The sequence below is a fragment of the Aquila chrysaetos genome, chromosome 2 (genome assembly GCF_900496995.4).
Source record: "Aquila chrysaetos chrysaetos chromosome 2, bAquChr1.4, whole genome shotgun sequence".
Lineage (NCBI taxonomy): Eukaryota > Metazoa > Chordata > Aves > Accipitriformes > Accipitridae > Aquila > Aquila chrysaetos.
The window spans coordinates 39,768,780-39,795,172 of record NC_044005.1 but is presented as its reverse complement, the minus strand read 5'-3'; the positions used below and the strand labels follow the sequence as shown (position 1 = coordinate 39,795,172).

Sequence of the window (26,393 nt, the reverse complement as noted above, 5' to 3'; positions counted from 1 at the left end):
TCAGCTACGTTCCGCTGTCAGCATCTTTATTATCAGCATGGTTGCCAGCAGAAGACTGAAGCCATGGGATGTTGAAACCATGGATTAACTTAGAAAAATCCTCTCTGCTCTTAGGTGGACAAGGAAAGGAAGGGCAAAGCCTGCATTTCTTGTTCCACCCCAAATCTCAAGAGCTGGGAGACAGGTCTGAGAGTGGGATTCAGGTCCTGATCGCTCAAGGGAAAAGCACCCAACTGATGCCTTTCTGGTTCATGAGTGACATTGCCTACCTGTGGTTTCGGTTTCAGGTGATCACAGAGGAGTCTGAAGGGGAATGGGGTTTGCTTTACAAATTTTCTATTTTTTTTTGTTGTTGTTGCTGCACAATGTAATTATTAATTATGCTTGTCATTTACAGAGAGTAAGAAAAGCTTTTATCAAAGAAATAGTGTGTGTTCCTTTAATATAGTAGTATTTGATAGTCTTCCAGTGGTTTTGGTTTAGGCGAGGTAACACCTGAAACATCAGTTGATCTTGGTATTCATTAAAAACTGACATCCAGGCTTGTTTAGTGAGGTTGTGCTAAGCAGCCCAGGAGTTTGAAATCCCTGTATTTTATTTGCTAAAGCTAACATAAACAAGAGGGTTTATTTTTGTTTATTTTTTTATAGTATTATTATATAAAGGGTTTCATCCCAGGTTAGTACCTTGCAAGAACACCTTTAAGGCTAAGGAGATAAAAAATTTCATATACTCCCTCCTGTGATGAACAGTTTCTGCCTGAGCTGAGCAACGTAAGACCAGGCCCATATGGAAGGGAAGGAAACAGGGAAATGCCTGGGAGTATTTCTTAAACGTATTAGGCATGATTTTATGTACTGAGTTGAGGAGATGAGGTGAAATGAAACATCTGTGTACAATAAAGAGCTCTGTCTGTCTTAAGTTATTGTCAACTGTAAATTTGTGTGTCGCCCCCAGGGCTTGTTCCCGCTGACGAGCTGTTTGTACCACCATTCCTCGACTCTAGACCTGCTCTCGCCGAGTCTTAAACACAAGCGGTTCTTTGGAACCGCCTGACAACGAGCCGTGGGTTGGGAGAGTTGCCCTGTGCCAGCCGGGGCGGTTTCCTTTGCTGGGTGCTGGAGGAGACTGGAGAGCTGCCGCCCTTGTCTCCGTCCCCCCCGGCAGGGGTGTGAGGTTTGGAGGTGGCCACCCGGAGATCGGGTGCCACTGGCCAGCACCAGGCTCCCTGCATCGGGATGTTCTGCACTCTCCTGTGCCGCCGTCTCCTACTCATTCAGCCCACCTGGCAGCAACCGCGTCCCCTTGGGACCTCCTCCAGCTGCCCCTCTGTCCCTGGGTTTCTGTGCCCAGCTCTAATGACAGTAAGTAGCCAGACCCGAATGGGTAACTGCTCTTCCACGGCTCTGGATCCCTTCTGCGCTGAGCTGTGGGACCAGGGGCTGCCCTGCGGAGCCGTAACCAGAACGTACCAGCTGACTTTCAGGGACTTGGTGGTCTGTGCTTTCCCGCGGGGGACCACAGCCCATTTGCAGCTTGCTTTACCTGTTTTTGGCAGCATGAAGTAGGCGCAACTATTTTACACGTCGCCCTCTCGGTAACGGTTTTGCTGCTCTTTCCCCTTCCCTCTTCGTACATCTCCCGCCTGCGCCTGGCCGAGGTAAAAGCTGTTGCCCAGCGTAGGCTCAGGTTTCTCACGGCAGTTTGCACAGCTGCTTTTGACAGGGACGGTTTGCACTTGCACACGTGCTCGGGTCTCACCAGAAAGCTTCTGCTCCCTCATCACCTCCTGGGGTAAGGGGAGTCACTGGGGACAACAGAGTGGGGACAGCTTCTTTCTGGAGGATGAAACGGCCCGTCCTTTGGCAGGACAGCCCCGTGTCAGGGATCGTTGCCTTCTAGCGCGTGGGCTTGCCGGTTCTTTAAAGTGAGAAGCCATGCCAGAAGGTAAATCTCCTGGAGGCGCATGTCTGCCCGTAACTGCTGTGGCGAAAACAGAGGGGATCACAAGGGGAGACAAACCTGCGTGCAAACATCGCGATGTGTCTAGTGCGAGGCATACATAAAGCTTCTGTCCTGTTCCACGGCCCTGGAAACCGGCCCCCAGTCATCCTCTGCCAAAGTCAAATAGCAACTTTGGAGGCAACGTGTATTTTTTACCTTAAAATGACTTGCTGTCTCACAACTTGTTATTTGACTTTGGTTAAACAAAATGCCTGGGTGGTTTCGGAAAGTACAAACCAAAGCATGCAGCTTCAAATGGATACCAAGGCCGGTTCTGCCTGTGTAATTACATTGCCTATATTTAATCTCTCAGAAGCGTTTGGCAGATGCTTTAAATTTCAGATATGCAATCAGTATCTTCTGCTCTGAGGCTCAACTACGGTGTTCTTCCCCTCCCTCGCTTGAAATACACAAAGTCAAGTCAATACACTCGGAGGGTACGGGAGCGATCGCTGCTCGGTGAGTGTATGTCTCTATACGTACCCGCGGAGATCTCGCAGAGATCGCGCGTGTGTGTGCGTGTGCGCGCGTGTTACACGCGAGACATGCTCTGCCTTTATTTGTTTTGGAAAGGGTTTGCTCTGGCTTCGTCGCGCTTTGCTTTAAACGATCTGAAAATCCCCCCCTGGATTCAGAAGAATAAATATGCATGGCTTGTAATTCTGTTGCAGCTCTCGCTCCCAGCTGATAGGGTGACGTGGAGTTTGGAGGCTCGCAGATTGGCTTTTTGATTTGGCTTCTTGCTGCAGTTGTGCAAACCTCGCTGGCTCCCAGAAATCGGGCTCAGCGCTTTGCCGTGCACCGTAATGCTGGGAAGCCTGGACCGAACCCCGACGGCGTGAGAGCGGGAGCGGGGGAAGCCCAGCAGATTCAGTGGCAACCTGGGGTACAATCCATTTTCTCTTCCCCCCTCCCTCGACCCCCGTTCGCCTCCGTCCTCCCCCCCCTTCGCCAGATCTCCCTTCCCTCCCCGAACTCCGCCGCACGGAGCTGAAGATCAAGGCTGGTGGATTTATCAACATTTTACCTCCACCCCCACCCCCTTTTCCAGATGCACCTCCCCGCTCACCCTGACAGCTGCAAAAGAGAGCACAGGTTTCGTAGCGAGCGAGGCAACTTGGACTGACATGCAAAGGCGAACCCCCCCGTACCCGCACACACCGTCGGTGAATCACCGGGAGATGCGATGAGCTCCCGTTAGGAACCGGAAGGATTTGTATTGGGGAGCCAGCGGAGCACCCCCCCCCCCCCCCCCTCCCGCCCGACCCTCCAAAAAAAAGTCAGGAAAGCAACCAGAAGGGGTAAGTAAGAGGGTGCTACCCCCTGCTCCGTAGGAGACGCAAGGCTGGCGGTTAAGTTTCCTGCTACCGAGTGGGGCTTCACGCCTCGCATGCGAATGGCCGTGGAGCCGGGGGGGGCTGGGGGGCTCTGGGCAGGCTCGTCTCCCGGGCTGGGGGGGAAGGGAAGGGGATTTAACGGTGCCCAGGCGCCGGGAGCTCGCTTCATTCCTGCCGTTTTCCCGGAGCCGCGGCGGCTCCCGTTTGTGTGTGTGTGTGTGTGTGTGTGTGCGCGCTGCGGGGGGAGGGCTTTGCATACGGCGCGGAGCGGGCGCTGCGGGATGGCGGGGGCGCCGGGCCGGGCCGGGCCGGGCCGGGCCGGGCGCTGCGGGGCCGGGGCCTGGCGGAGGGAGCGAGCGAGCGAACCGGCGCTGGGAGCCGCCGGGCTCCGGCGGGGCGGGCGCGGCAGGGAGCAGCCCGAGCCCGCGGCACCGGGATCCCTCTCGCCGCCGGGCGGGGGTGCCCCGGCTCGGCTCGGTGCGGCGCGGCCCGCAGGGATGCCGGGGAGCCCGGGAGGCGGGGGGGGCGGCTGTGGCCGCGGCTGCCGGGCGGGGGAAGCGGCTCTCATGCAGTGCTATAAATTTCCTTTTTTTAAAATTTTTTTTTTAATTTTTTTTTTTTTTTTTTTTTTTTTCCGCCGGGGGGAGGCCGGGCCGGGCCAGCCCCGGCCGCGGGGCGGGGGCGCCGGGGCCGCCGTCCCGGGCAGCTGTCGCGCTCCGTCCGCCGGGGCCGGCTTGTTTACCCCCGGTGTCAAATATAGCTGCTGCGCCAGGCGCTGCCCTAAATAGGGCACGGGGCCGCTTGCGGGGCCCCCGCAGCCCCCGACTGGCAGGGGGAGAGAAATGATACACGCATACGAGCTGACCTAAATGTTGGGTAATTTCGTGGTCTTCCTCCTTCCCAGCCCTGCTTCAGGGCTTTATTTGTTTCACCTGTGTCTGGAGTATCGCTCACCCTGGGTGGGAGAGGAAACCCTTGCAAGTGGTTTGGGTTTTTTTTTTTTACCGTTCTTCTAAAACGTGAGGCTGTGGCCATTTCCCCCTCCGCCCCCCCCAAGTGGAGCGGTAGTGTAATGGTTGGGTTCCTGCCTCCTTGGTTTGTTCCTGGGCTTGTTCTGGGGATTTCACCCTAAAAATCTGTTTCAGATTTAAGGTGAGACCCTGGAGGAACAGTGGGGGTGAGAAGGGGTGCCTTATGCGCATCCCCCCCCTCCTCATGCTCGTATGTATGCTCCTTTAATGCCTCGCATCTCTTTATAGAGCAAAAGGGTGATTTTGTCTAGCTGGTTTTTATTTCTGGAGAGGACAGGGCTGGAAGACTTAGGTAACAGTCAGCAGCGTCTTCCCATTCAAGAGCGCTCAGCCCATGCTCTCTGGGAGCCCGGTGGGAGGCCCGGGAGAGCAGAGCGGGCTTTGGGGGACTGCTGAGACACAGAGGCCTTGAAGGTGCTCTGTAGGTTTGGTGCAGCGGGGAGAGGCATCGCTCCCCCGCGGCACAAGCATTTCTAGGGAGTCCCTAATCCTGCTCCATCCACTGCTCTTGCAGGCGTTTGTTTACCCTGATCATGGTTTAGCTAAGAAAGTAAGCCGTGTTCGGTGCTTACGTTCAGGCTTCTGTGGTCAACTGCAACAAGACTTGTTTCCTGAGCAGAAGTAGCGATGTTAGAAAAGAGCACGTCCAGCTACTGCCGAGGGCTGGCTGGGGAGGAGCGAGAGCCGCCCAGGAGCCCTCAGTTCTGCCGCGAGCGTGCGACGTGACGGCAGTCAAGTTGGTTACCCCCTATTGTAAATAAAAGGGTGTAATATCAGCCAGGGTGGGGAAGGAGAGGACTGAGTGGGAATAGATAGAGAGCCCTAGGTAAAAGGTGCAGTACAGCAGTTGGGGGGGGGGGACATTTCCCAAGCCAAATATGAGTCCTGCTCTAGTAAAGGGGTGGTTCAAGCATTTCCCAAATGCCCAAGGTATGGCAGATTGTGGTAATCCTGCTGCTGAGGTACTGTGTGAGGGCAGTGGAAATGCAGGTAGGCTCCCGGTCTCTGGCATGCCTCCAGCGTGCTGCTGGGCACATCGTTTCATCTCCCTGGGTCTCGTTTGTATCGTTAATGAGATTTTTCTACCTGTGGGTGACGGGGCGCGAGAGGGAAAGCGGATGTGCAGCCATCCTAACGCCACTCTGCGTGGCGCTTGTCCCTTGCAGAGAGATTGCCCCCTTCCTCTGCGAAGCTGCCACCTGGCAGGATGGCACCTGGGACGGCGGATGCCGTCGCCAAGTGGGACGGTCCTTTCCATCGCCCTGGGCAGCGCGGGAAGCGTGCTCTGCGCTGTCTCGAGCACCAGCACCCAGAAGAGGAGAGCGCACGTGGAGCCGGATGCCGAGCGTGGCCACGGCGCCGTGCTCCATAGGCTCTCGCTGGGCCGGTGCGAGGGCGGGAGCTGCCCCGTCCGACCGGAGCGGACTTGGTTGTTGGGAGTCACGGGCGGTTGTTCTGCGTGGCGGTCGCAGGGCGCTCAGGGCACCGCTCCTCGGTTTGGCGGGCTTGTAGGAAGGAAAGAGGTACCCAGGGATGAATCCAGCCTCCTCCGGAGCTGGTGGGGCTGAAGTCAGATGGGGCTGGTCTGAGCGCGGCAGGTGCTATGGTATTGGTGGTTGGACAGGTTGGAGGGATTGCTGAGGGTCTGGGCTGACCTGCTGCCGTGTTGTGCCTGATCCCACATGTATTCCTCGGCTTCAGAGGGTCCTTCCTGCGATGGGCATCCTCCATCCCCAAGGCAGGGAAGTGCCATAACAGAGTGTGTCAGCACTTTTTATTAGAAACCAAGTTAAGATGCGTTCCCTCCGCCAATATCTTCCAGTGAAGCACTATACAGATAAATGGTCTGTCTGTCAGGTTTTTGTTTGCTTGTTTTAAACAAACAGCATCAGTCTCCTCCCCTAAGCTTCCCCAATGACCAAGTGGCGTTGACAAATAGTTCCTTGTTCTTTGTTGCTGTCGTGTTTCAGATGCCTTTCATGTGCTTCAACAGTTAAAAAGATGGCTTTGATTGCCGGCCAAATTTCTTTTTTTTTTTTTTTTAATCAGGCAGTAATATCTAATTCTATATTTAAAAAAAATTGAAGGAAATTAAATTACACAGACAAAACCATCTTCTTAATAGGGGAAAAGAAATCTCTGAAGCCAGGAAATTGATAGTTGTGATGCTCCGTCTATCATCACCCACTGTGTTTAGGTATTGTGACATAGATTAATATTATTGTTGATTTACTGTTTAGATAACGGTAACTCCTAAAGGCATCAGCCCGGTTGGGGGCCCATGTTTCGAAGTGCCATACAAATGTCTAATAAATTATAGTCTTTGTCCTGAAGAGTTTCATGCATTGAGAGATACATGAGATCACAAGCTGTGCTTGGGGCACCTTTAAAACACCTTCTGTGCTGCTGAGCTCAGCATTTGCCGATTTCAGTGCTGTGGGGCTGTGGGGTTTGGGGCTGAAGACGAGCTTGCTGTCCCTGCTCACCTCCAGAATGAAATCCAGGAACCACCTCGAGTCCCCCGCAGCTTCAGTGGGCTGCTGGGCCGCTGGGGGACTAACAGGGTCTAGGCAGTAGCTGGCTTCCCTCCTTCCCCTCTGCTTTCTCTGCCTGAGTGCTTTACATTGCAAGCTCTGGTTGAGGGCCATCATGGATGTGTGTGCACAAAGTTCGGCATGATGGCCCCCCAGTCTCCCCGTAGGCATTTCTGGTCCCAGGGTTTTGCAGGAATAGCAAGGCATCAGGCGGCAGGGATGTGTCATGCCATTCTGAAGGTACCATCACCACCCCATCTTGCCAGTGTTGCAATGAGAAGACCCAGGTGCCGTTGTTCCTGCGGTACAGCATCATAAAGGAATTAGTTCACCCCATAAGACACACTTATAAACAGGTGATGATCATGCCCCCATGCTCCTTCAAGTCTCAATTTTCTGGTAATTCTGTCTTTAAATCCGCTTGCTGGAGCCTTTGATCACACAGCTGAGCTGTCGTTGATGTCTCTGACAGCTGACATCATGGGAGAGAGGGGAGCTTACGGCTCTTAACATTTCTTTTATGATAGCTTGTTTTCTAACGAAACACTCCAATGAGGATTTTCCGTCATAATAAAACAGGGAGCTTTTCCAGAGCACTCAGATTTAGGGAGAAGCTTCTGTTTCTATTCAGCATTTCCATTCACTAGCAGATTATTTCAAGGCTGCAAAACTGGACTTGCTGTGTTTGCTGCCTTCCTCTACTCTGCTGTCTTTTTACCTAAGCCTCCTAACTCAGGACAGCAGCAGAGACAGCCAGGTCGAGAGCAATCAGAAATACTAAATATCCTATGCTGCTGGGCATGTTTTGCAACCAGGGAGGTGTCGAAGAGTTTTAGAAACTATAGGCATATGAGACTGCATTGCCACTGCTTTCACCGTTACCCTCTCCTAAGCTGGTACTTGGAGGCTGTCTCAGAGTAAACAGCAGCACTCTCCAGCAGCAACGCAGAATACGGTTTTAATCGAAAGAAATGTAGGGATGCAGGGACGTACCTGTGAGAGGGCATTTAGATCCGATTGCTGAGGTTGTGTTGAAGGTGACGTGTCCAGGAGTGAACGGGGACCTCCTCCAGTGCCGACACCGCAAGGCGCCCTACCAGTATGTTCCTATGCTGCGTGCTGGTGAAAGCTGGTTTCCTTCCCCGGGGCCAGAGAGGGGGCAAAAGCAGGGAGAGCTAGAGCATGTCTGCACCTCGCTCTGTGGTCAGGCTGCAGCTCACTCTGGATGTGTCCTAGCTCCCCTCAGTGCGAGTAGTGGTAGGAGAGAGTCTGTCACCACGGTCCAGGCAGGCTGTGAAACCCACTGCAGTACCACAGCTCCCCACTCCCAAACTGGGGAAGGGAGCGCTGCCTCCGCCATGCACTGCTGGCCCAGCCCGGCTGGTGACAGATAGGGACTTGGAGTAACGCTCTGTGTGAAGAAGCCGTCCTTTTGCCCTCCGTACTGTTTGCTGTTAGGAAAATTTGTTTTGGGGCATTAAGGCCTGGATGTCTTGGGTTTACCACCTTGAGGTGGACCTTCCTCAGTGGGAAGTAATATCTTGATGTTGAGCTTAAAGTTCACCTTAATTAGCACCTTTATCCTCTTCCATGGTTTTGGTTGGGATTACTCAGTGACCCCTGAACACGCATGTTGGGTGGGGAAGATGGAGGTGGAGATGCGGCTCTGCCTTTGCGTAGCGGGACGAGGCTGTTAAATGGTCCAGGAGGTGTTGCAGGATTCCCCGCTGCAAGAGGCAAACCTGCCCCTGCCCATACAGCTAATGCCCCTGCCATGCTTGTCGTTTGTACCTTGATTTCTACAGCCTTCCCACCCTGGCTGCCTGTTCCGCTCCTGTCCCACCCCCTGCAAGGTGCTGGCACGGTGTGGCACGTGTGGCCGGGTGGTGGGTGCAGCTTGCTTTTCAGCCAGATCCGTTCCTGGTCCTTATTCATGGCACAGCCACGCAAACAGTTACGCCAACAAAAAAGGGAGGGCTAGTGCAGAGTGGGAACAAACGACCAGAGGTGGAAAACGTTCGGGTTGGCTTAAGAAGCCCTGCTTCCACCTGTAACGCTGCGGCCTGAATTGCCTGCAGCAGTTAAGGCTTGCAGTTGGTTCAGCCTTCAAGTCTGCTCTTGATGAGACCCTGGTCCTGAATGCAACTTAGCTACAAAGAACCTAAGGGTGATGGGGTCTGCAAAGCACTTCTTAAGCTATTAAGAGGCACAAGAATCAGCAAAAAAAATAGAAAAAATAATTTTTAATATAAAATCTTCCCAAGAACATGCACAGGGCTTGATCCCGATTAAAAAAGAAAATCAAACAGAGAGTCTAGGCCAAGCTATTTCTCAAACGCAACATGCCAAAGGGACTCAGGTTCTTCAAGAGGAGAATAAAACGAGAACTTCCCCTCTGCTCTCAATTCTTTCAAGTCCCTTGAAAGCTTCACACTAGCACTCAGCACTTCATCAACAACAATCTCTCCATGTTGAAGCCTCCAGACTGCATTCCCTGGCAGTGCAAGCGGGAGCGGCGCCAACTGTTTTATTAGGTTTGCACCCACGAAACCCACTAGCAGGGAAGGACCTGACTCCTTGTCCTCACGAGGCCGCAGCGGGCTAAGTTTGCGCTGCTGCCCAGCGCTCGCCGAGGGTGCTGCGCTTAGCCAGTATGTGAGTCCTGGGCAGTATGCCTGCCTCCGGGCTAACTGGAGGCCCCTGCGTGAGGACCTGAGGACCAGAGTGAGGTGGAGGTCTCAGTAGTGTTGTCTTCAAGGTGCAAGGCGAGGTGGGTCTCTCTGCGTGCTTTTCCTTTGCGAACGATCCCGGGGAGGGATAGTGACATGCTGCTGCCGTTGTTTCGGCAGCCCCCAGACAAGAACGAGCCTTTCAAAGCTTGCGTTGTAGGAGGCAAGCGGAGGGAATGCTGCTGGAGTTGGATGTGATGGGGTATTCTCTGAGCATCTTGGAGATGGATGCACTAGACATTGCCCTCACATAAATTACCACCTGCTCTGACTCTCAAGGTGTCTCTCATTTTTTCCTTCCATTTTAACCTTCCAGAGCAGTTTCAGGTTCACTTCTTCTAGTAAATGTTTCCTTTTCTCTAACTTAAATAATCCATCTCCCCAAAGCTGACCTGACAGATGTTTCCCCTGCAGTGACCCTGCGCGCACAGCACACTTCATGAAACCCTGGCTTCCATGGGGAAATGCAGCACCAGCAGTGACCCTGCTGGTGTCCCAGCTAAAAATAAAGCCTGTCCCTCCTGGCAGTGTTGGGGTTTGCTTTTAAGTAGGTAGGCAGTTTTACCCATTGGCTGCACTGTGCTCTTGTGCCAGGCGGAAGGCACAGCTTAACCTTCAGAGCACGGCGGAGCTGCCTCCCCTCTGGCGAATCACACCGGGAGACTGAAGGTGAAAAGATGCTCAGCTGCACTTGGTGCACCTACGTCACTCCCCCAAAAATGCCGGCTTGCCTGTTGCCTGCCTAGATCCATCTCCTTGCTGCTTCATGCATCCCAGTGAGTCACGACCATTCCTCCTTCCCCCAGCTCTGGCCTTTTTCCTCCTCTGCTTTTCCTTTTTTAATATATAGATTTCTTCATGATTCTCCAGTAACTGCCCCAACTCCCCACTTCCCTCAACAGCTCCATGCCTTCCAGTTTCCCAGCCTTCTAACAGCATCCCTCACATGTTCAACCCCCCATTTATCCTCTGTGTGTGGCTTTCTGCCTGTCTCTCAGGTCCATATGGGCTTGGCTGCTGGGACAAAGCAAGAGGTTGGCCCGGTCTGGAAGCAGACGCTCAGTTCAGAAGGGCCTTTCTAGCTTTCGCTGTACACGCCCATTAGCGAGTTTCACAAAAACTGGTAAGGTTGAAATATACTCTGGAGCAAGAGGAGGGATGCATCCTGGCTGGTGAATCTATGGATATCTTGAGTGTTTCCATGCACATCTATTCTTCCTTTGAGTCTTCCAGTACTTATCTTAATTCATTGCTCATGACATTGAGTTCCACAGATTGCACAAATGCACAGCCTAGAATTTAAAAAGTTTCCAGTGCTCACTAGATAAAATACCCCGAGTCTGGGAGCTTTCTGTTGATGTTAGCCTCGAGGTTCTTTTGGCCTGGTTGACCAGCTCCGTTCCTCTGACCAAAGCTGATTTCCCAGAGAAGGCTGAGGGAGGGAACGTGGGAGTTGTGCGTGGTTGTGCAGGATTCCAGAAACCTCAGCCACTTACCGTTGCAAAGAGAGCATGAAAAGGTGGCACGGTCATAATTTGCAAGTATCTGTGTGGGAGCCAACAGCTACCAGGCACGGCGGGCTGGCTGCAATCACCTTGGACAAAAGGGTGGTGGTCTCTCAGATGTCACATTCTTACGCACTTCATGAAAGGCGTACCAGTGGTGCTGGGGGCTTGCTGGCCAGCTGGCCAGCACAGGGGGCTCAGAAGGGGCTGCAGAACGTGCTGCCTCTTGCTTGGCTGGAAGCTGGCTATGGGAAGGACCGCGGGGGTGCTGTGTGGAGGAATGGTGAGGGGAAGGGGCACAGAAGTGTTGGTGTTTGTGTCTGCGGGGACAGCAGAGGGCCCGGAGAATGTGCAGAGGAAGGATTGCTGCAGAGTGGAGGGTTGTTGGGGTACAGGGCTCGAGTTCATTGAAAACCCATTTTTATTCATTTGTCTGCTCATGGAGCTCCCACAGCAAAATGGATTCATGTCAGGGCTTTGCCTGTCTTTAAAAGCAACCATCCTTTTGTGAAAGAGCTTTTGTGCTTGTTCTTTTACCCGTTTGTGTCACTGACCTGAAGGAAATAGTAATGGTGGCTCTGCCCGGGGCAACGCTCTCCCTGTCCCGCTGCTCCTCACCTGCTGGTGTTTGGGGACTGTTGCTCCCGTTCTGGGCAAAGCGTTTTTCCCTCACTTGTGACAGGTTTCCCAGATGACAGGAGTTACTGTTGTCAGCGAGGGCAGGAAGAGCTGGGTTCAGGGCACCGCTGCAGAAGTACGGCTGGGCAGGAGAGGCTTTCTGGGCTGAGGGAGCAGCAGGGGGCAGGGGCTGAGACTGGAGTAAGGGTGTGAAATCAGGCAGTTCATTCCTGCCTTAGCTGCTGCTCAAGTCAGCCCTCCACTGAAACTCCCAGCAAGAGAGGGACCCTGCAATTTTCTCGCCTTAGCTTTGTCTTAGGAGAGATTTGGACTTCAAAGCAAGTAGCGCCCATCTCAGTTTTAATCTTCTCTTTGCAGAAATGGATGGGAAGATAATTTCTGCAGTGCCTGAAGGGGACTCGAGCTCCTCAGTAAAACTGATGGAGATGCGGGACTACTAGCATCCATCATGGAGGCTGTGCCCCTCAGTGGCAGGATAGAGGCTGTCCTCTCTCTTTGCCTCGGTGGCTTAAATAGACCCTACAGTGGGTGGCTGCGTGGGATGAGCATGTTATCCAAGCACCTACATTAAGCCAGTGACTCCTGTCATTGTACCTCCAGGATGAGGCACTTCAGGGTGCTGATCCAAGGTGACACTGGGCACATGGTGGAGAAGAGAGACTGCAGGCCTTGTTTGCTGAGGTCTGGGGTTGTGGGGGGAAGGAGGATTTTCTCCTTCCCTTGTCTTGTTTCAGTGCATTTGGCTGATATGGTCATCTCCCATGACTCAGCTGCTCCTGTTGGCAGGACTAGTTGTAGCAAATCCGGGGCCAGCATGGAGCATGGGGAGGAGGGAGGAACCAGGGTGGGATGGACAGGAATACAGTTGGTATGGAGGAAGCAGGAAGATGCGCTCCAGCCGATGCGTGTGACATGAGTTGCAAAGGGGAAATAGATGAAGCTTTCCTTTTGGAGGTTTATGTTACATGAAAAGTTGCCAGAGCTCCTCAGGCAGCGCTTCTAGTAGAATAAGCTGGCCCTGCTGGCTTGGGCTCATTGGGCCTATGCTGATTTACGCCAGAGAAAATCTGGTCCTTAGGACCCTCTCTCTTTCTTCTCTTGCCAGCCTTCAGCTGATGGTATGCAAGTTGGCTGGGCTGGAAAGATAGTCCTCATTTTTAAGATGACTTTGTGTGAAAGGAGTCTTTTGGAAGGGAGGGTCAAGGGAGGGAAGCTGGTGTAAGTAGTGCCCCGAATACAGTGAAAATGCTATTTCTTCCACTTTGGAGATAAACAACAGCATGATTATTATGTACTTTGCCAGGAAATTCTTCTGATACATCATGCCCTGCATCCAGTTTTCAAATGTTCCTCATAGCGTCTAAGTTAAGACTTGCTAACTGCTGGGAATTAGGAGGGTATCGTTGCAGGCGTGTTAGAACTGGCAAGGGAGGAGCCTCATCCTTTTCAGACAAGGTACTTTGTTGTATGCACCGCTCGCAAGTTGGCATACATGTATAGGTAAGCTTGATTTTTTGAATCTCCTTGAAGGATCAAGTCACTTATTTACCTGTCTTAGCCCTGTGATTTTTGGGTGTGGGACCTGCCCAGCGCTCTTGGGAGGAACCAAGAAATAAACCTCATGTCTTTCTTTGGAGAAGACAGCAGTGGCCTCTTGTAGTCATGTGTTTGGTTTTCTGCAGGAATTTTAAATCATGTTTAGGTGTCCAGTGGAAAATCTGTCATTTCAATGGGGTCAAGGTATCCAAGCGGGTTGAAGAGCTGCTCCATTAAGCTTCTAACTACCCTGTGAAATCTGGTCCTTTGCGACTCCTTCGGCGAAATATCTGAGACACATTGAGACCACAGATGGGGCAGAGGAGGAAGTTAGCGCTGTTTTAACAGTGAGAGAGAAAATGTGGGTGCTGAGGGTGACTAGCTCCAGACGATATTTCAGATTACCTACCCTTGACCGGACAGAGTGGGGCGGCCAGCCAGGAGCAGACCTGCAGTTGAAACACCGAGTGAAAGGAAAAAGGTGAATAATCCTGTCTGGTAATGCCCTAGTGAAGAACAAATCTCTGCCTGTCTTTGCTATAGAGATCAGAGTGGCATACGGCTTTATGCAGCCCACAAGGAAAGCCATCGGAGGGAGGGGGGAGAAGAAATGAAGGTGGGGCAGCAGATAGCCTGGAGACTGCTGCCACTTACTGTAATTGCCGTAGCAGCTCAGCTTCCACTGTTTGTTGTCCATGTCATCTCTGCAATTACCATATGGTAAATATGACTTGAGTCTCTAGCAAATAACAGAGCTAATATTAAGAGAGAATCTGTAAACAGCTAGTGCATAAATGAACAAAGAGCAATAAACAGCCTGGACTTATGAAGAATGAATTAATCATGTAGATGTGAGGGTTTATTTTTTTTAAAGCAGTTGCAGAATTAGCAGCTTTCACTGAAGGATTAAGATACCTAAATTGTCAATAAGAGATACGTGGGGATATGTGTCAGTAAAGTGTGAGGGCGCTGTGTGAAATCTTATTTGATAACTGTATTCAAATGGGTGAATTTACAGGTTTTGGCACCTTCCAAGTGAAGTGGGAGGTATTTTGAGGATAACCCATAGCTCAGTGCATTTTTCATGCCACCTGCTGTGCTCAGATCTGCAGCAGCAGTGAGCGCGTTACAGTGTATTTCCCTCCTCTCAGCTGGAGACCCTGACTTTCTGGTTGAAACTCTGGAAATCTCTGCTTTATTTCCACACCTGCAAGTCAGCACAGCGCTCCTCACGCAAGCCCCACCACGCTGGGGACAGGGCGAGCAGGCAGAGACCTTCGAAAGTGAGCAACACGGTGAGGTTCTCTGTATCAATCTCGATTTAATCTTTGTAACAGTCCAGTACCTCATGAAAACCTGCTGTACAGCAGAGCTGAGGGCCGAGGCGTCGCTGCCCTGGCTCAGCTTTCCTGCTCCAGCAAAGGCAGACCTGCTGCCGGTGTCGGTGGGAGCAGGTACTGAGGTACGGCTCTCCCAGATACCCGGCTGCTTCTGACCGCCTTGAAGATGGAGAACCGAGAAGAGATGAAGATAAATGATTAAAGGGCAGCTTGGGCTAATTTATAAAGATTAAAATAAATTTGTGGGCTTTGGCCAAAGAATAACTGCAGAGGAGAGCAGCTATTTACAAGTATCTGAAGCATGTAAATCTCAGGCAGGGAGGAGAATGGTTGAGAGTGCTCCAAGGACAGGATAATGAGAACTAGCAGCATAAATTTTCTTAATTTCATCCTAAATATAAGGAAGACGGCTAAAACCTCCGAGATAAATTACATCATGGCAGAGTCTCTATGGGAAGTTGTGGAAATGCCATCACTTGGGTAATTTAAAACTGGTCTGGACAAAGTACTAGGAAATAATGTTCACAAGGGGAACAATGCAGCGGCGGCCCCTGAGGCATGGACCAGACAACTCTTCTGGCTCTGGTCTAACTAATTCTGAAATTAGTAAAACCTGTGCTAATTGGGCTAAGCGAGAGCCTTTCCTATCTACCCCATTTCTGTGCCAGTCGCACCCAGGAGCGTATAAGTCTTCAGTCTAACATGACAAATGACAACCGCTTGTTCTTCCCTGCAGTGGTAAAGATGATTTCTGAAGTGTAGCCTTCTCTTCCTCTCCACTCCCTGTTTTCTGCCCAGTTTCCCACTGCCCTGTTTGTGCTGCTTCTGCCTCCATTCACTTTTTTAATATTTTCTTTCTCACTGAGTCAGGAACGAGCTGTTCTGAATAGACTTATGGAGGGCTTATAATTTCTGTTGTGTATGATGTGGCATTTTTGGTAAAAACATATTGTTTGCTGTATTTGAACAACAACAAAAAAAATCAGAAAATTTCTTTTTATTTTTCCTTGGAGGAGACGTGAAGAAAGAAACAGGCCCATTCTGGCAGATTGAGCAGTGCGTGCCCCAGCTGCTGGGGTTAGCGTCCAGCGTGGCTGGCTGGTGGCTGTACCAGGAGCCCATGAGGCAGCCAGGGAAGGGCTCCTTGCCTGGCTACTTGTTGCATCAAATCCGGCACATCACATGGTTTGTTTTGTTTGCCTCAAATGAGTGTTTTCTGTCAGAAAACTTACATTTTTCTTAACTAATTCTGGACCTAAAGAGGGTGAGGTCTGACAACAGCAGCTTTTCCTCTCTTATTTACCACTTAACCCACCTCTGTGTACAAATAACTACGGGCTCTGCAGCACAAATGCACTGTTGACAACAAATCCTAGGGTCTTTAATTGTAGCTGTTGCAGATCTGTCACCAGAGTGCTAAAGAAATGTCACAAGTTGCCGCTGTCATCTTTCCTCTAGGATGCTGTGAGTCACTAGGTGATAAGTTGCACTCTGATGGTGGCACCTGAACCAGCAGTATAATATGTCCGTGAAGCAGGAGCAGTAAATAACACACCCTGTGTGCTGCCACGGGCAGTACATAAAATGTCTTTTACTGACAAGACGTTTTCCTCACACCGCTGGAATAATTTTTTTTCCCTAACCCCCCCCCGCTCCCCAAATGGTCTTTGCTGCTCTTTATAACCCAGCGAGACAGAGAGTGATGAAAAACAGCGCCTTGAAGGCTGCAGCAGAAGAGTCGGTGCCTGTTGCAACCCCACGTGTTGTCAGGTGGCTGCTCCAGGTTGTCTCCATCAGCTGCAGTCCGTGGAAGAGGCAGAGAGTCACCGAGCGCGTGACCCAGTAGCTCCACTTCTTTAGTTCCCTCAGCCTCCTAAACCTCAAAGGAAGGACTTTCAGCCTCTTCTCTGGGCCTTTCACATCATAGGCATAAAATCAAGGGCCCGAAGAATGCACTTGAAAGTACCTGCCCTCTCAATTTGGGGCCGTTCAGACTGTGAAGAATGGTGTGTTCAGATGTGCACTGGTATTCAAGCACCTCAAGGCTTGAACTGTGTTTAGAAATACCTCTAAATGCAATAAAAAGACTGATGTTTGAAGATCTGCCTCTAAATGTGCAATGGAGGCTTCCCAGCGACTTCCAAAAGGTCACAACGGTGACTTTTTGCCAAATATGCATGCGGTTGCCACCGAAGCACTACAGTGAGCTCCCAGTGCAGTTTGTGCATGGGGTGAGTTTGTTCTGGCTTCCCATGCACCAACACGGGATGTGGTTGTGGTGAGGAGGCCTGGACTCCATACCTGCGCTTTTTACTTTTTTACTGTGAGGGTGGCTGAGCACTGGCACAGGTTGCCCAGAGAGGTTGTGGAGACTCCATCCTTCATCCTTGAATATTCTCCGGATATTCAAAAGCCGACTGGACGTGGTCCTGGGCAATTGGCTCTAGGTGGCCCTGCTTGAGCAGAGGTGTTGGACTAGATGACCTCCGGAGGTCCCTGCTATCTCCTGTGTGAACTGGCCCCTTGAAAGTCCCAGTAAAACAACAGTGAAATTGTGTAATATTCATGAAAAGAAAAAAACCTCATCTATATCAGAGCAGATAATATTGCTTTTTAAGCAGGAGGATGGCCACTACTAATCTATATGTCAGCCTAAATACCAGGTTTTGTTTTCTGAATGTAAAAAAGGCTGCAGTTCTGGGGGAAAAAAAAAAAGAAAAGTGTAATGCTTGCTGTCCCTTAGCCTGAGGAATCTCAGACATAGTGTTGTGTATGGGGAGTGGAAGAGCAAGCGCACCGTGGCTCCCAAGGAGTCTGTGCTAGCCTGCACCATAAATAAGGATGGCTCTTAAAGCGTGGCTGTGGCCGCCCCTTCAGTGTCTGCCACCTCTTCCTTTATATGTCTGTGCACGGAGTGTAAACCGCACCTCCTGTATCCTTAGGTATCCATCTATCCTGGACAGATATTTTTCAGCTGGGGTGAGAGCGAGCAAATAAAATGCCCGGCCAGTCAAGTGCAGCCGGTGCAGTATTGGAAGGGGACAATTAAGTATGGGCATCTTTATGGGTTAGCTATTTATGGCACTGCTTCTCCAGGAGCATCACGGATACTAAAATACAGAAAAACCATCATGGACCAGTTCCCTGGGGCAAGTTGAGTGTTTGGAGGTTGCTCCTAGCCGTGCACAGACTTGTGCTCCATTTGGGTCAGCCGCTGGGATCACCAAATGTAACTGGATCCCATCACTGAAGAATTTTTATAAGGAATTAGTAGACTTGAGTTGTTATGTCAATTAACACCCATCTACCATGCTAGAATGTTAGGAACTGCTCAAATCAGTAGAGACACCAGCTTGTAAATATTAAAAGACTTGCTATGAGAGCTGGGTTTTTTAATGGTAGTTTTTTGCATGATCTTGAGAGAAGAAAAAGGCTGCTTTTGACAAACACCAAGGGAGTTATTCTGTAGGCAGCTAATTCTGGGGTTTGGCATGTTTACTGTGAAGTGCAAAGCAACAAGCACCTACGGCTCCTCGCCATAACTTTTCCATAGAGCCAAACTGCGGGAATCTGTCATGGCATAAACGTGAGTTATGGTGCTTTTTTCCTTGTAAAACCAAGCTGGTGTGGTAGTAGGGAGCTAAACTACCTATTGCTGTGCAACGACCTGTGTAAAGTCAGCTTGGGGTCCTTGGTTGTGCTTGTATCAGATAGCCACGTGCCATCAGCGTGATGGTTTAAGGCCTGGTCTGTGTTTGGAAATTTGCATTTGTCTGACAAAATGAATCTAATTACACTGCTCTGGCTTTTGGCTTGCAGGTAAATCTTAACTTACACTCTGGGTACTACTCTTGTCGCCATGAGCAAAGGGGTCAGTAGCGTTTGAATGGAGATGATTGAAAAATATTCTTTGTTTTGTATTAAATATTTTGTTATGCTTTTATTTGGGGGGAGGGAGGAGTGTGAATTAGGTATAATATCTCTTCTGTGGAAACTCACTTATTTGTGTTCTTTTGCAGAAAGGCTCTAATTTCAATTTTTGCTGATGGTTATCAAAAAACCCATGTGCTCAATCAAAAAGCTTTTATGTGCTTTGGAGCTGAGGAATGTGAGGCCCTGTTATTAAGCTGAACCTTGTTTCTGTGTCCTCCAGCTTTGGAGCGGGGCTATAAGATGACACTAATAGCAGCGCTGTATCTATCTATCTGCTCTGTTCTGGGACGGATGCTTGTCAAGTAGACAAAACCCTTGATCTTGAGACGTCTCTGGCCCTCGTGCAGCGCCCACGCCTGAAGGGGGCTCGCCCCACGCTCAGATCTAATCAGCAGCCTTTCCTGGCTAGTCTAGAGTCGGGGGAGAGAGAATATATGGTCACAGATGTACTCGTGGGTCTGATTTATTTTGGGGGGGTGGGAGGGAGAGGGGAAGGAGAGGGAGGTGCCAGACGACTTAATCTTATCAGGTCAAATCCAAAGGCTTTTATGATGGTTTAAGGGGAATTTTGCCTAAATAAGAAATTAAGAGGGACTTAGAGGTTTGCCTTTGGTTTTGTATTTAATGAGCAGTGATCTTGGGAACTTGGTATGTGGAGGTTACGTGTTAGCAGCCATCACTGTGTTATGTTGCCTCTTGATTTGATTTCGTGTTGTGAATGCTTCCTCTTGCCTTTAGAGTCATGTAAGCAGCTGTATACAAAAAGCTAAATGATAAGGGATCAGTATAGCCCTCCCAGCTTTCTACCTCACTGTAGGTCCACAGCAGACAAACCATCAGTCTTCTGAAACTCAGCTATTATAAAAGATGTAAGGAACTTGGTAGTTGTCTAAAAATCATCTTCTGTTGCAGGCTTAATTGTGACAAGCATGGTCCTTGCTACTTTCTGGACTGTCTCCAGAAGTATTTCAAGAACTGATCTTTTTATTTATGGGTTCTATTTATGGATTTATGGATCACGTGGCCATTGTCAACTCTTGTAGAATAAGGAGTTCCCCCTGCTAAAATAACTGTTACACATCTTCCCAGAGCCTTGCTATTGAATGCTAGCTCATTCTGGCGCAGTGATGCCTGCAGCGTTTTGTCTCTCTTTTCCATTGATTGAATGCTTTGAACTTATCCTACCGGATAGGGGACACTATCTGCTCCCCTCGCTACCAATGCCCTTATTTGCCTGTATTCAATGTGATAGCAATAGTGGGACAGAGACCTGTGGGAGAAAATGATGTCTTGTAGCAAAGAGGTAGCAGAAATGATGATCGTCGTGGTATAAAGCCAGAGATCACGCAACACCAACTGACTTTCCACTGTTGCTGCAGCCTCCTGTTGCTTGCATCCCGCAGGGCCAGGGCAGTGACGTTGCTGGAATGACACCTCTCTGCGCCAGATGTGGATGTGTTTTGTCGCACTGGCGTCAGAGGAGTGACACCGTGATGCCTCCTGGGTGACTAGCAGTGACTCAGGGCTGTGGTGATGCCTCCTGGGTGACTAGCAGTGACTCAGGGCTGTGCTGCAAGCCCGCCTGGAGGCTCGGTCCTCGGGGCAGGACTCGCGCCGAAGGGTGGCTCTTGTCACAGGTAGCCCTGCTGAGATCAATGCTGCTACTTAGGGGAGGGGTAGGGGACCTGTCTACTTCACGCCGGGCAGGCCAGAGCTACGTAGATCCCCTCCAGTGATTTCTGGACTGAGTTTAGTAGACGTATCTGAGGGAAAACTTGCGCCTTGTATAACCAACCTTGCTGACCTAGAGCTACAGAGTGAGTTTTAACTCCTCTGTCCTCTATCATCTGAATGTTAAAACTGTTACCTCAATGTTTTATTAACAGCAGTTTTAAAATTTAATAGTTTTATTCTATGTTGTAAAGCACTTTTGCACCAGTTCCCAAGGGGAGGATGACAGTAAGAATGCTTCACTGTGTTTTTCAGATTGGTTAGGTTAATGCTTTTCATGTTAATGAGCACATATTAAGATCTTATTAGACAGTGTGTCTGTGGGCAAAGTTCCTGTTGATCCCACTGGGGAGTTTTATCTGTGTCAAAGAATTGCAGGATCAGGTCATTATTGTATCATTTTAGAAAATGATTGCGTCCTCCACTTAACGTTAAAATGTTTGTCGAAGCAAGTGAAAACCAGTGAAGAAGAGTATTCCCAAATTCTGAGATTTTAGTCCACAACCCATAGCCTGAGTTTGGAGGTCCTAACACTTAAACAGAGGCTACCCTGGTAGAGGTTGTTTCTGAAATAATGTACGATTAGTTTGGGGAATAATAGTAAAATTACTCTCTGCTTAAAATGAAATTAAAAATTCAAGAAGGACTGGCAAGGTCCTGGAGCATGTTGAGGAATGGCTAGCTATAGAAACCATCATGGCATTACAGAAGGTAGACAGATAGTGTTAATTACAGAAGGCGGTTGTCCCACAGGGAGGGAGGCTGGTGGTAGCAGTGATTTATTTCAGAGCGCAGTTCAGTCATTGTACTATTCCTAGACAAGGCTCTGAATTAAGTGATACTTAGACTCTTACGTCATTTTTGAAACCAGATTTGGGTGCTTGAGTCACGTAGATGTTTTTGAAATTACTCCTGTCTTTCTGTCAGCCGTTTCTACATGGCTGATCTTGGAAGACACAGCACCTACTGGCTGCTGTACAGTTAAAGTAGGAGCTGGGAGCTGAAGTGTCAAGAGGTTGGTGGATACCTGCCAGCAATTGCAGTACGTAAAAGGATGATCTGATGTGCCTGGGGTGTTTTTGGAGCTGCTGTGCTTATGCAGTTGGTCTCTGTGTGCACCTTGAGTCAGAGGCACCTGGAACGTGTCATCTTACTGTGCCTGTGCACACATCTATCTTGCGGCCCAGAGATCTTGGGCTTGCTGCTCATGGCCACTCTGCACATGTTCAGTGGCCCTTTCTCGGGGATTTCCCAACACCCTGCAGCCAGAAATCTGGTAAAATACCATGCGGAGCGGGAGGGAAGGCAAAACGGGAGCGTCAAACTGACCCCAAGTTGTATGTGCTGGGTATACTCCTGCCTGCGACCCTGAGCTATGCAGGCAGGGAGGTGTTTTAATGAGACTTCAAGGCTGGGGCTGGCTAACGGCCCTCCCTCGGGCTGAGGTCGCCGGGGCTCAGTCAGGCACCGGGGCTCGGGCAGTCAGGCAGATAAGTAGGCATTGGAGAGGGAAGGTGAGCAGGCTAACGCCGGAGAATCTCGCTTTTCTGAATTAGTCCAGGTAGCGTGAAGAAGCGTATTGTTTTTTCATATCAAGGGTGTCAGATATGGATTTGTGATCCTGATACTGCATAATCAATTCTCTCCCCTCCGCTGTGCTTTGTCAGGAGCGGTTTTGTTCATTTGCAGTCCTTGTTCACGCTTTCCTTCCTGTTTTGCTTGTCTTTATAGATTTTTATCTGAAAGTTGAAAACATTTTTGTTGATACCGGGAAGATTGCACCCGCTTTTGGAGAGCGGCGAGCGACACAACATGGTGATAAAATAGCCATTCGAGATGCATTTGTTAATGCTGATAACATTAAAACGTTTCCTGGAATATTTACAGTGCAAGGGAGAGGGGAGGGACCTCCTCAAGTGTTCGGGGGCCAGTTAATCTCTTTGCTGCCATCTGAAGGTTAGGCATCTGCTCTAAACTGACTGACTGGGCACCCCCTCGAGACCATGGAGAGAGATGGGAAGGGACAAAATCCCGTCTGGAGATGTGGGTCTTAAATACATCTTTTGGGTCAGAACAGGGTGGGACAGGAAGGATCGTCCCCTGAGAGCGACTGCTTCTTTCCTCTGACTACAAGGGAGCCTAAGTGACTTCATTTGACTTACTGCCCAAGATTTAGACAGTTACAGGAGGGGAAATGAATCCCAGCCCTACTGATTTGGCAGTACAAACCTCAATGAAAGTTGTGGGAGTTAAGGCTCTTGAACCTTCCAAGTGCTGTAGATAATGCCGCTATTAAGTTTGATGTTTCCTGTGAGATACTTGGCTGTGTCTGGACTCACAAACGTGATCTGTCAGCTAAGCCTGAGACCAAATTCTTCCAGAGGCCTGTTATAAAGGAAAGAGAATAGTGTGATCCATGACGATGTGAAGGGTTCAGAATGCAATTTTAAGTGGTGTAAGCCCTACAGCGATGTAGTCCATAAGTAATAGAAGGCATTACTGGGCAGTGATATGCCAAATCTACGTGGTACATCGATCAGCTCCTTTGTTTTTGCACGGTATTTTAGGTTAGAGATTACTTTCATTTTAGAGGATATTTGAAAATATATCAATTTCTTAGGGATGCGGAGGGAATGTTGGTGGGTACCTGCATTTTGCTCTATCTTCTGGGTTCATAAGCACAGCTTTTTCTAACTGTGGTGGGTTTGTAGGTTTCTGTGACCATTTAAAAGCAGGATTGTTGATGTAAAACGTGATCGTCCAGATCACAATGGAAAGGCTAGTGAAAAATGGCCTTTGGCGCTTTGCCGAGCACGAGTCCTCTGCCCGGTTTCTGGGCTGACATCTTTACCTCCTAACGTGGAGGCCCTGTGCCTCAGAAGCTTAGGGGAGCCCTAGCACCCTTCTGGAGACTCTGCAGCCTATTGGGAGGGTCTGGCTGTGGGGATGGTTTGGCCACTAAGGCACTCCATAATTCATAACTGAATTATGTCGTACAAATGGGCTTCATTTGGAGATTGCTCACTCACCTTAAAAGGTGCTTCTTGTGTTACTAGTGATTCCTTTACTTGTCTTATCCTCTGGGTGGTGAGACAGAGGAGCCTTTAGATTTGTTTTCTTGTGCTAGGTTGAAGTGCTATGTGCTGGGGAACACCATGGCATCATTAAATGAGTGGCAGCTGAGCACTCAGTACTCCTATTGCACATGTTGTAGGTCAAGAGTGGGCTATTATATATATACACACTTTTCCTCTGAGTTACTTTTCTAGCAATTGATCTTCATCTGCTGGGCATGTAAATGCTGCAGTTTGTTAGAGTCCCTGCTAAATACCTTCTTCAAAGTGACAGAGAGACAACCCATGCATCTCTACCAGTACTCTTCAGTGGTGAGATACTGAAGTGCGTTTGGGTAAATGTTGCATCTTCCTTTTCTCTCATGCTTCCCTCCCCCCTCTCTGTTTTGTTTGTTTCAGGTTCTCGGCCTTTTTGGATCTACACAGTGGAAGTTGCATCTTGTGTATGGCGTGGTTAAGCTTGCAGCCTGTCACCTCAGCCTTCCTCCATTTTGGGCTGGTTACTTTTGTGCTGTTTTTGCATGGTTTGCAGGTGGATGCTGGCCTGACGGGAGACTCAACCAGTTCAGTACAAAACAGCTCGTGTTCAGGATCTTTTGACTGCAAGGAAGGTGTTATCCTGCCAATATGGTACCCAGAAAACCCATCCCTTGGGGACAAAATTGCCCGTGTTATCGTATACTTTGTAGCATTGATCTACATGTTCCTTGGAGTCTCCATCATTGCAGATCGTTTCATGGCATCTATAGAGGTCATTACATCGCAAGAGAAAGAAATCACGATTAAGAAACCCAATGGAGAGACCACGACGACCACCATTCGGATTTGGAATGAAACTGTTTCCAACTTGACCCTCATGGCTCTGGGCTCCTCTGCTCCTGAGATCCTTCTGTCCCTGATAGAAGTGTGTGGGCATGGATTCATAGCTGGAGACCTGGGGCCATCTACAATTGTTGGCAGCGCTGCTTTCAATATGTTTATCATCATTGCCATCTGTGTCTATGTGATCCCTGATGGGGAAACCAGGAAGATAAAACACCTGAGGGTTTTCTTTGTCACAGCTGCGTGGAGCATCTTTGCTTACATCTGGTTGTACATGATCCTTGCTGTCTTCTCTCCGGGTGTGGTTCAGGTCTGGGAAGGCCTGCTCACACTTTTCTTCTTTCCACTTTGCGTCCTTCTGGCTTGGATAGCAGATAGGCGTCTGCTTTTCTATAAGTACATGCACAAAAAGTACCGTACTGACAAGCACAGGGGCATTATCATAGAATCAGAAGGTGATCACCCGAAGGGAATTGAGATGGATGGCAAGATGATGAACTCCCACTTTCTAGATGGAAACTTAGTGACTCTGGAGGGGAAGGAGGTAGATGAATCTCGCAAAGAGATGATCCGGATCCTTAAGGACCTGAAGCAAAAGCACCCAGAAAAGGACTTGGACCAGCTGGTAGAGATGGCTAACTACTATGCCTTGTCTCATCAGCAAAAGAGCAGAGCCTTTTATCGCATTCAAGCTACCAGAATGATGACGGGAGCTGGCAATATTCTGAAGAAGCACGCAGCTGAGCAAGCCAAGAAGAGCACTAGCTTGCATGAGGTGCGGCCAGATGAACCTGAGGAATTCATCTCCAAAATTTATTTCGACCCATGCTCCTACCAGTGTCTTGAGAACTGTGGTGCCGTTCTCCTGACAGTGGTGCGGAAAGGAGGGGACATGTCCAAGACCATCTATGTGGACTATAAAACAGAGGATGGCTCTGCCAATGCTGGTGCTGACTATGAGTTCACAGAGGGGACTGTTGTCTTGAAATCAGGGGAGACCCAGAAGGAGTTCTCAGTGGGAATTATCGATGATGACATCTTTGAGGAAGATGAGCATTTCTTTGTGCGGCTCAGTAACCTCCGTGTGGTGGAGAGTGAGGAACCTCCAGAGCTCAGTAACTCCCCATACCCAAAGGCCATATTGGCTTCTCCTTGTGTGGCCACAGTGACTATACTGGACGATGACCATGCTGGCATCTTCACATTTGAGTGTGATGTTATACATGTCAGTGAGAGCATTGGTGTGATGGAAGTCAAAGTCCTAAGGACATCAGGTGCTCGGGGTACAGTCATAGTGCCATTTAGGACAGTAGAAGGGACAGCAAAAGGAGGTGGAGAAGACTTTGAAGACACTTACGGGGAGTTGGAGTTCAAGAATGATGAAACTGTGTAAGTACCCCAATTCATTTCTGTTCCTGAGTCTAGTTCTGGTGTTTAACCCCACATGTTGCATCCATTGCAGGTGAATGCTGACAAGGGACAGGCTCCTTTCTTCAGCTTTCCATCAGTTTCCCTACTTACCTCTTTCAGGCAAGAACCGACAGCAGGATTTAAGAGCTTAAAGCTCTTGTCCCTTCCCTCTTGGGAATGACAAAGCAAGGCTTAGAAACGCTTGGAGGGGTGGGGTGGGGGGGCAGATAGGAGGAAAGTATATCATTCTTTGAGGTCCTGTACTAAAGCTAAGGGTTAATGGAGAGTTAAGGTGGAGAGAGAGGAAAAAGGGCAAGCTTTTACCTGGCTGGGCAAATACGGGAAAGCCTCTTTTTCAACACCAAACATAGAGCGCACAGGAGTTTATTGCAATCCCTACATGAAAAGTTTACAACAGTTATTCCCAGGCAAGCAAGAGCTGCTCAGCAGACATGGGGCCGTATTTTCACAGGAGCAACACATCATACCTGTGTCCCTAGGCTGCCTGTGCAACTTGCAGGTCCATGTGGCAGCTAATTCACAGCATAGGCACAGCTGCAAGCTATTGTGCTGGACTTGTGAAATCCTTCCAGCCTTTATGTCCCTACGGTCTACCCATATTCCCCACGTCACCTTCTCTATGATCTCCTATGTTTGTTCTTTTACTACCTGTGGGTTTTCCCCTTGTAAAATACCATGGCAATTGGCAATAATGGTCTAAAGCACTGCAGCTCACAGCCTGTCCATGTGGCTCCATGACCCAGTGTT

At 49.6% G+C, this 26,393-nt stretch overlaps 1 protein-coding gene across 3 annotated transcripts in view; it reads left to right on the top strand.

Moving 5' to 3' along the window:
* Nucleotides 1–2,588: 2,588 nt before the first annotated feature.
* SLC8A3 (solute carrier family 8 member A3) overlaps nucleotides 2,589–26,393 on the top strand; it is a 119,614-nt gene continuing 95,809 nt past the window's right edge. Inside the window, exons 1-2 of one of the 3 annotated variants that reach the window (XM_030000082.2) lie at nucleotides 2,589–3,305; nucleotides 23,793–25,604. In XM_030000082.2, coding sequence (XP_029855942.1) covers nucleotides 23,839–25,604 — 1,766 coding nt within the window. In that variant the 5' untranslated portion in view covers nucleotides 2,589–3,305; nucleotides 23,793–23,838. The remainder of the gene's footprint in view (nucleotides 3,306–23,792; nucleotides 25,605–26,393) is intronic. The other 2 variants (XM_030000102.2, XM_030000093.2) reach the window with 2 other exon arrangements.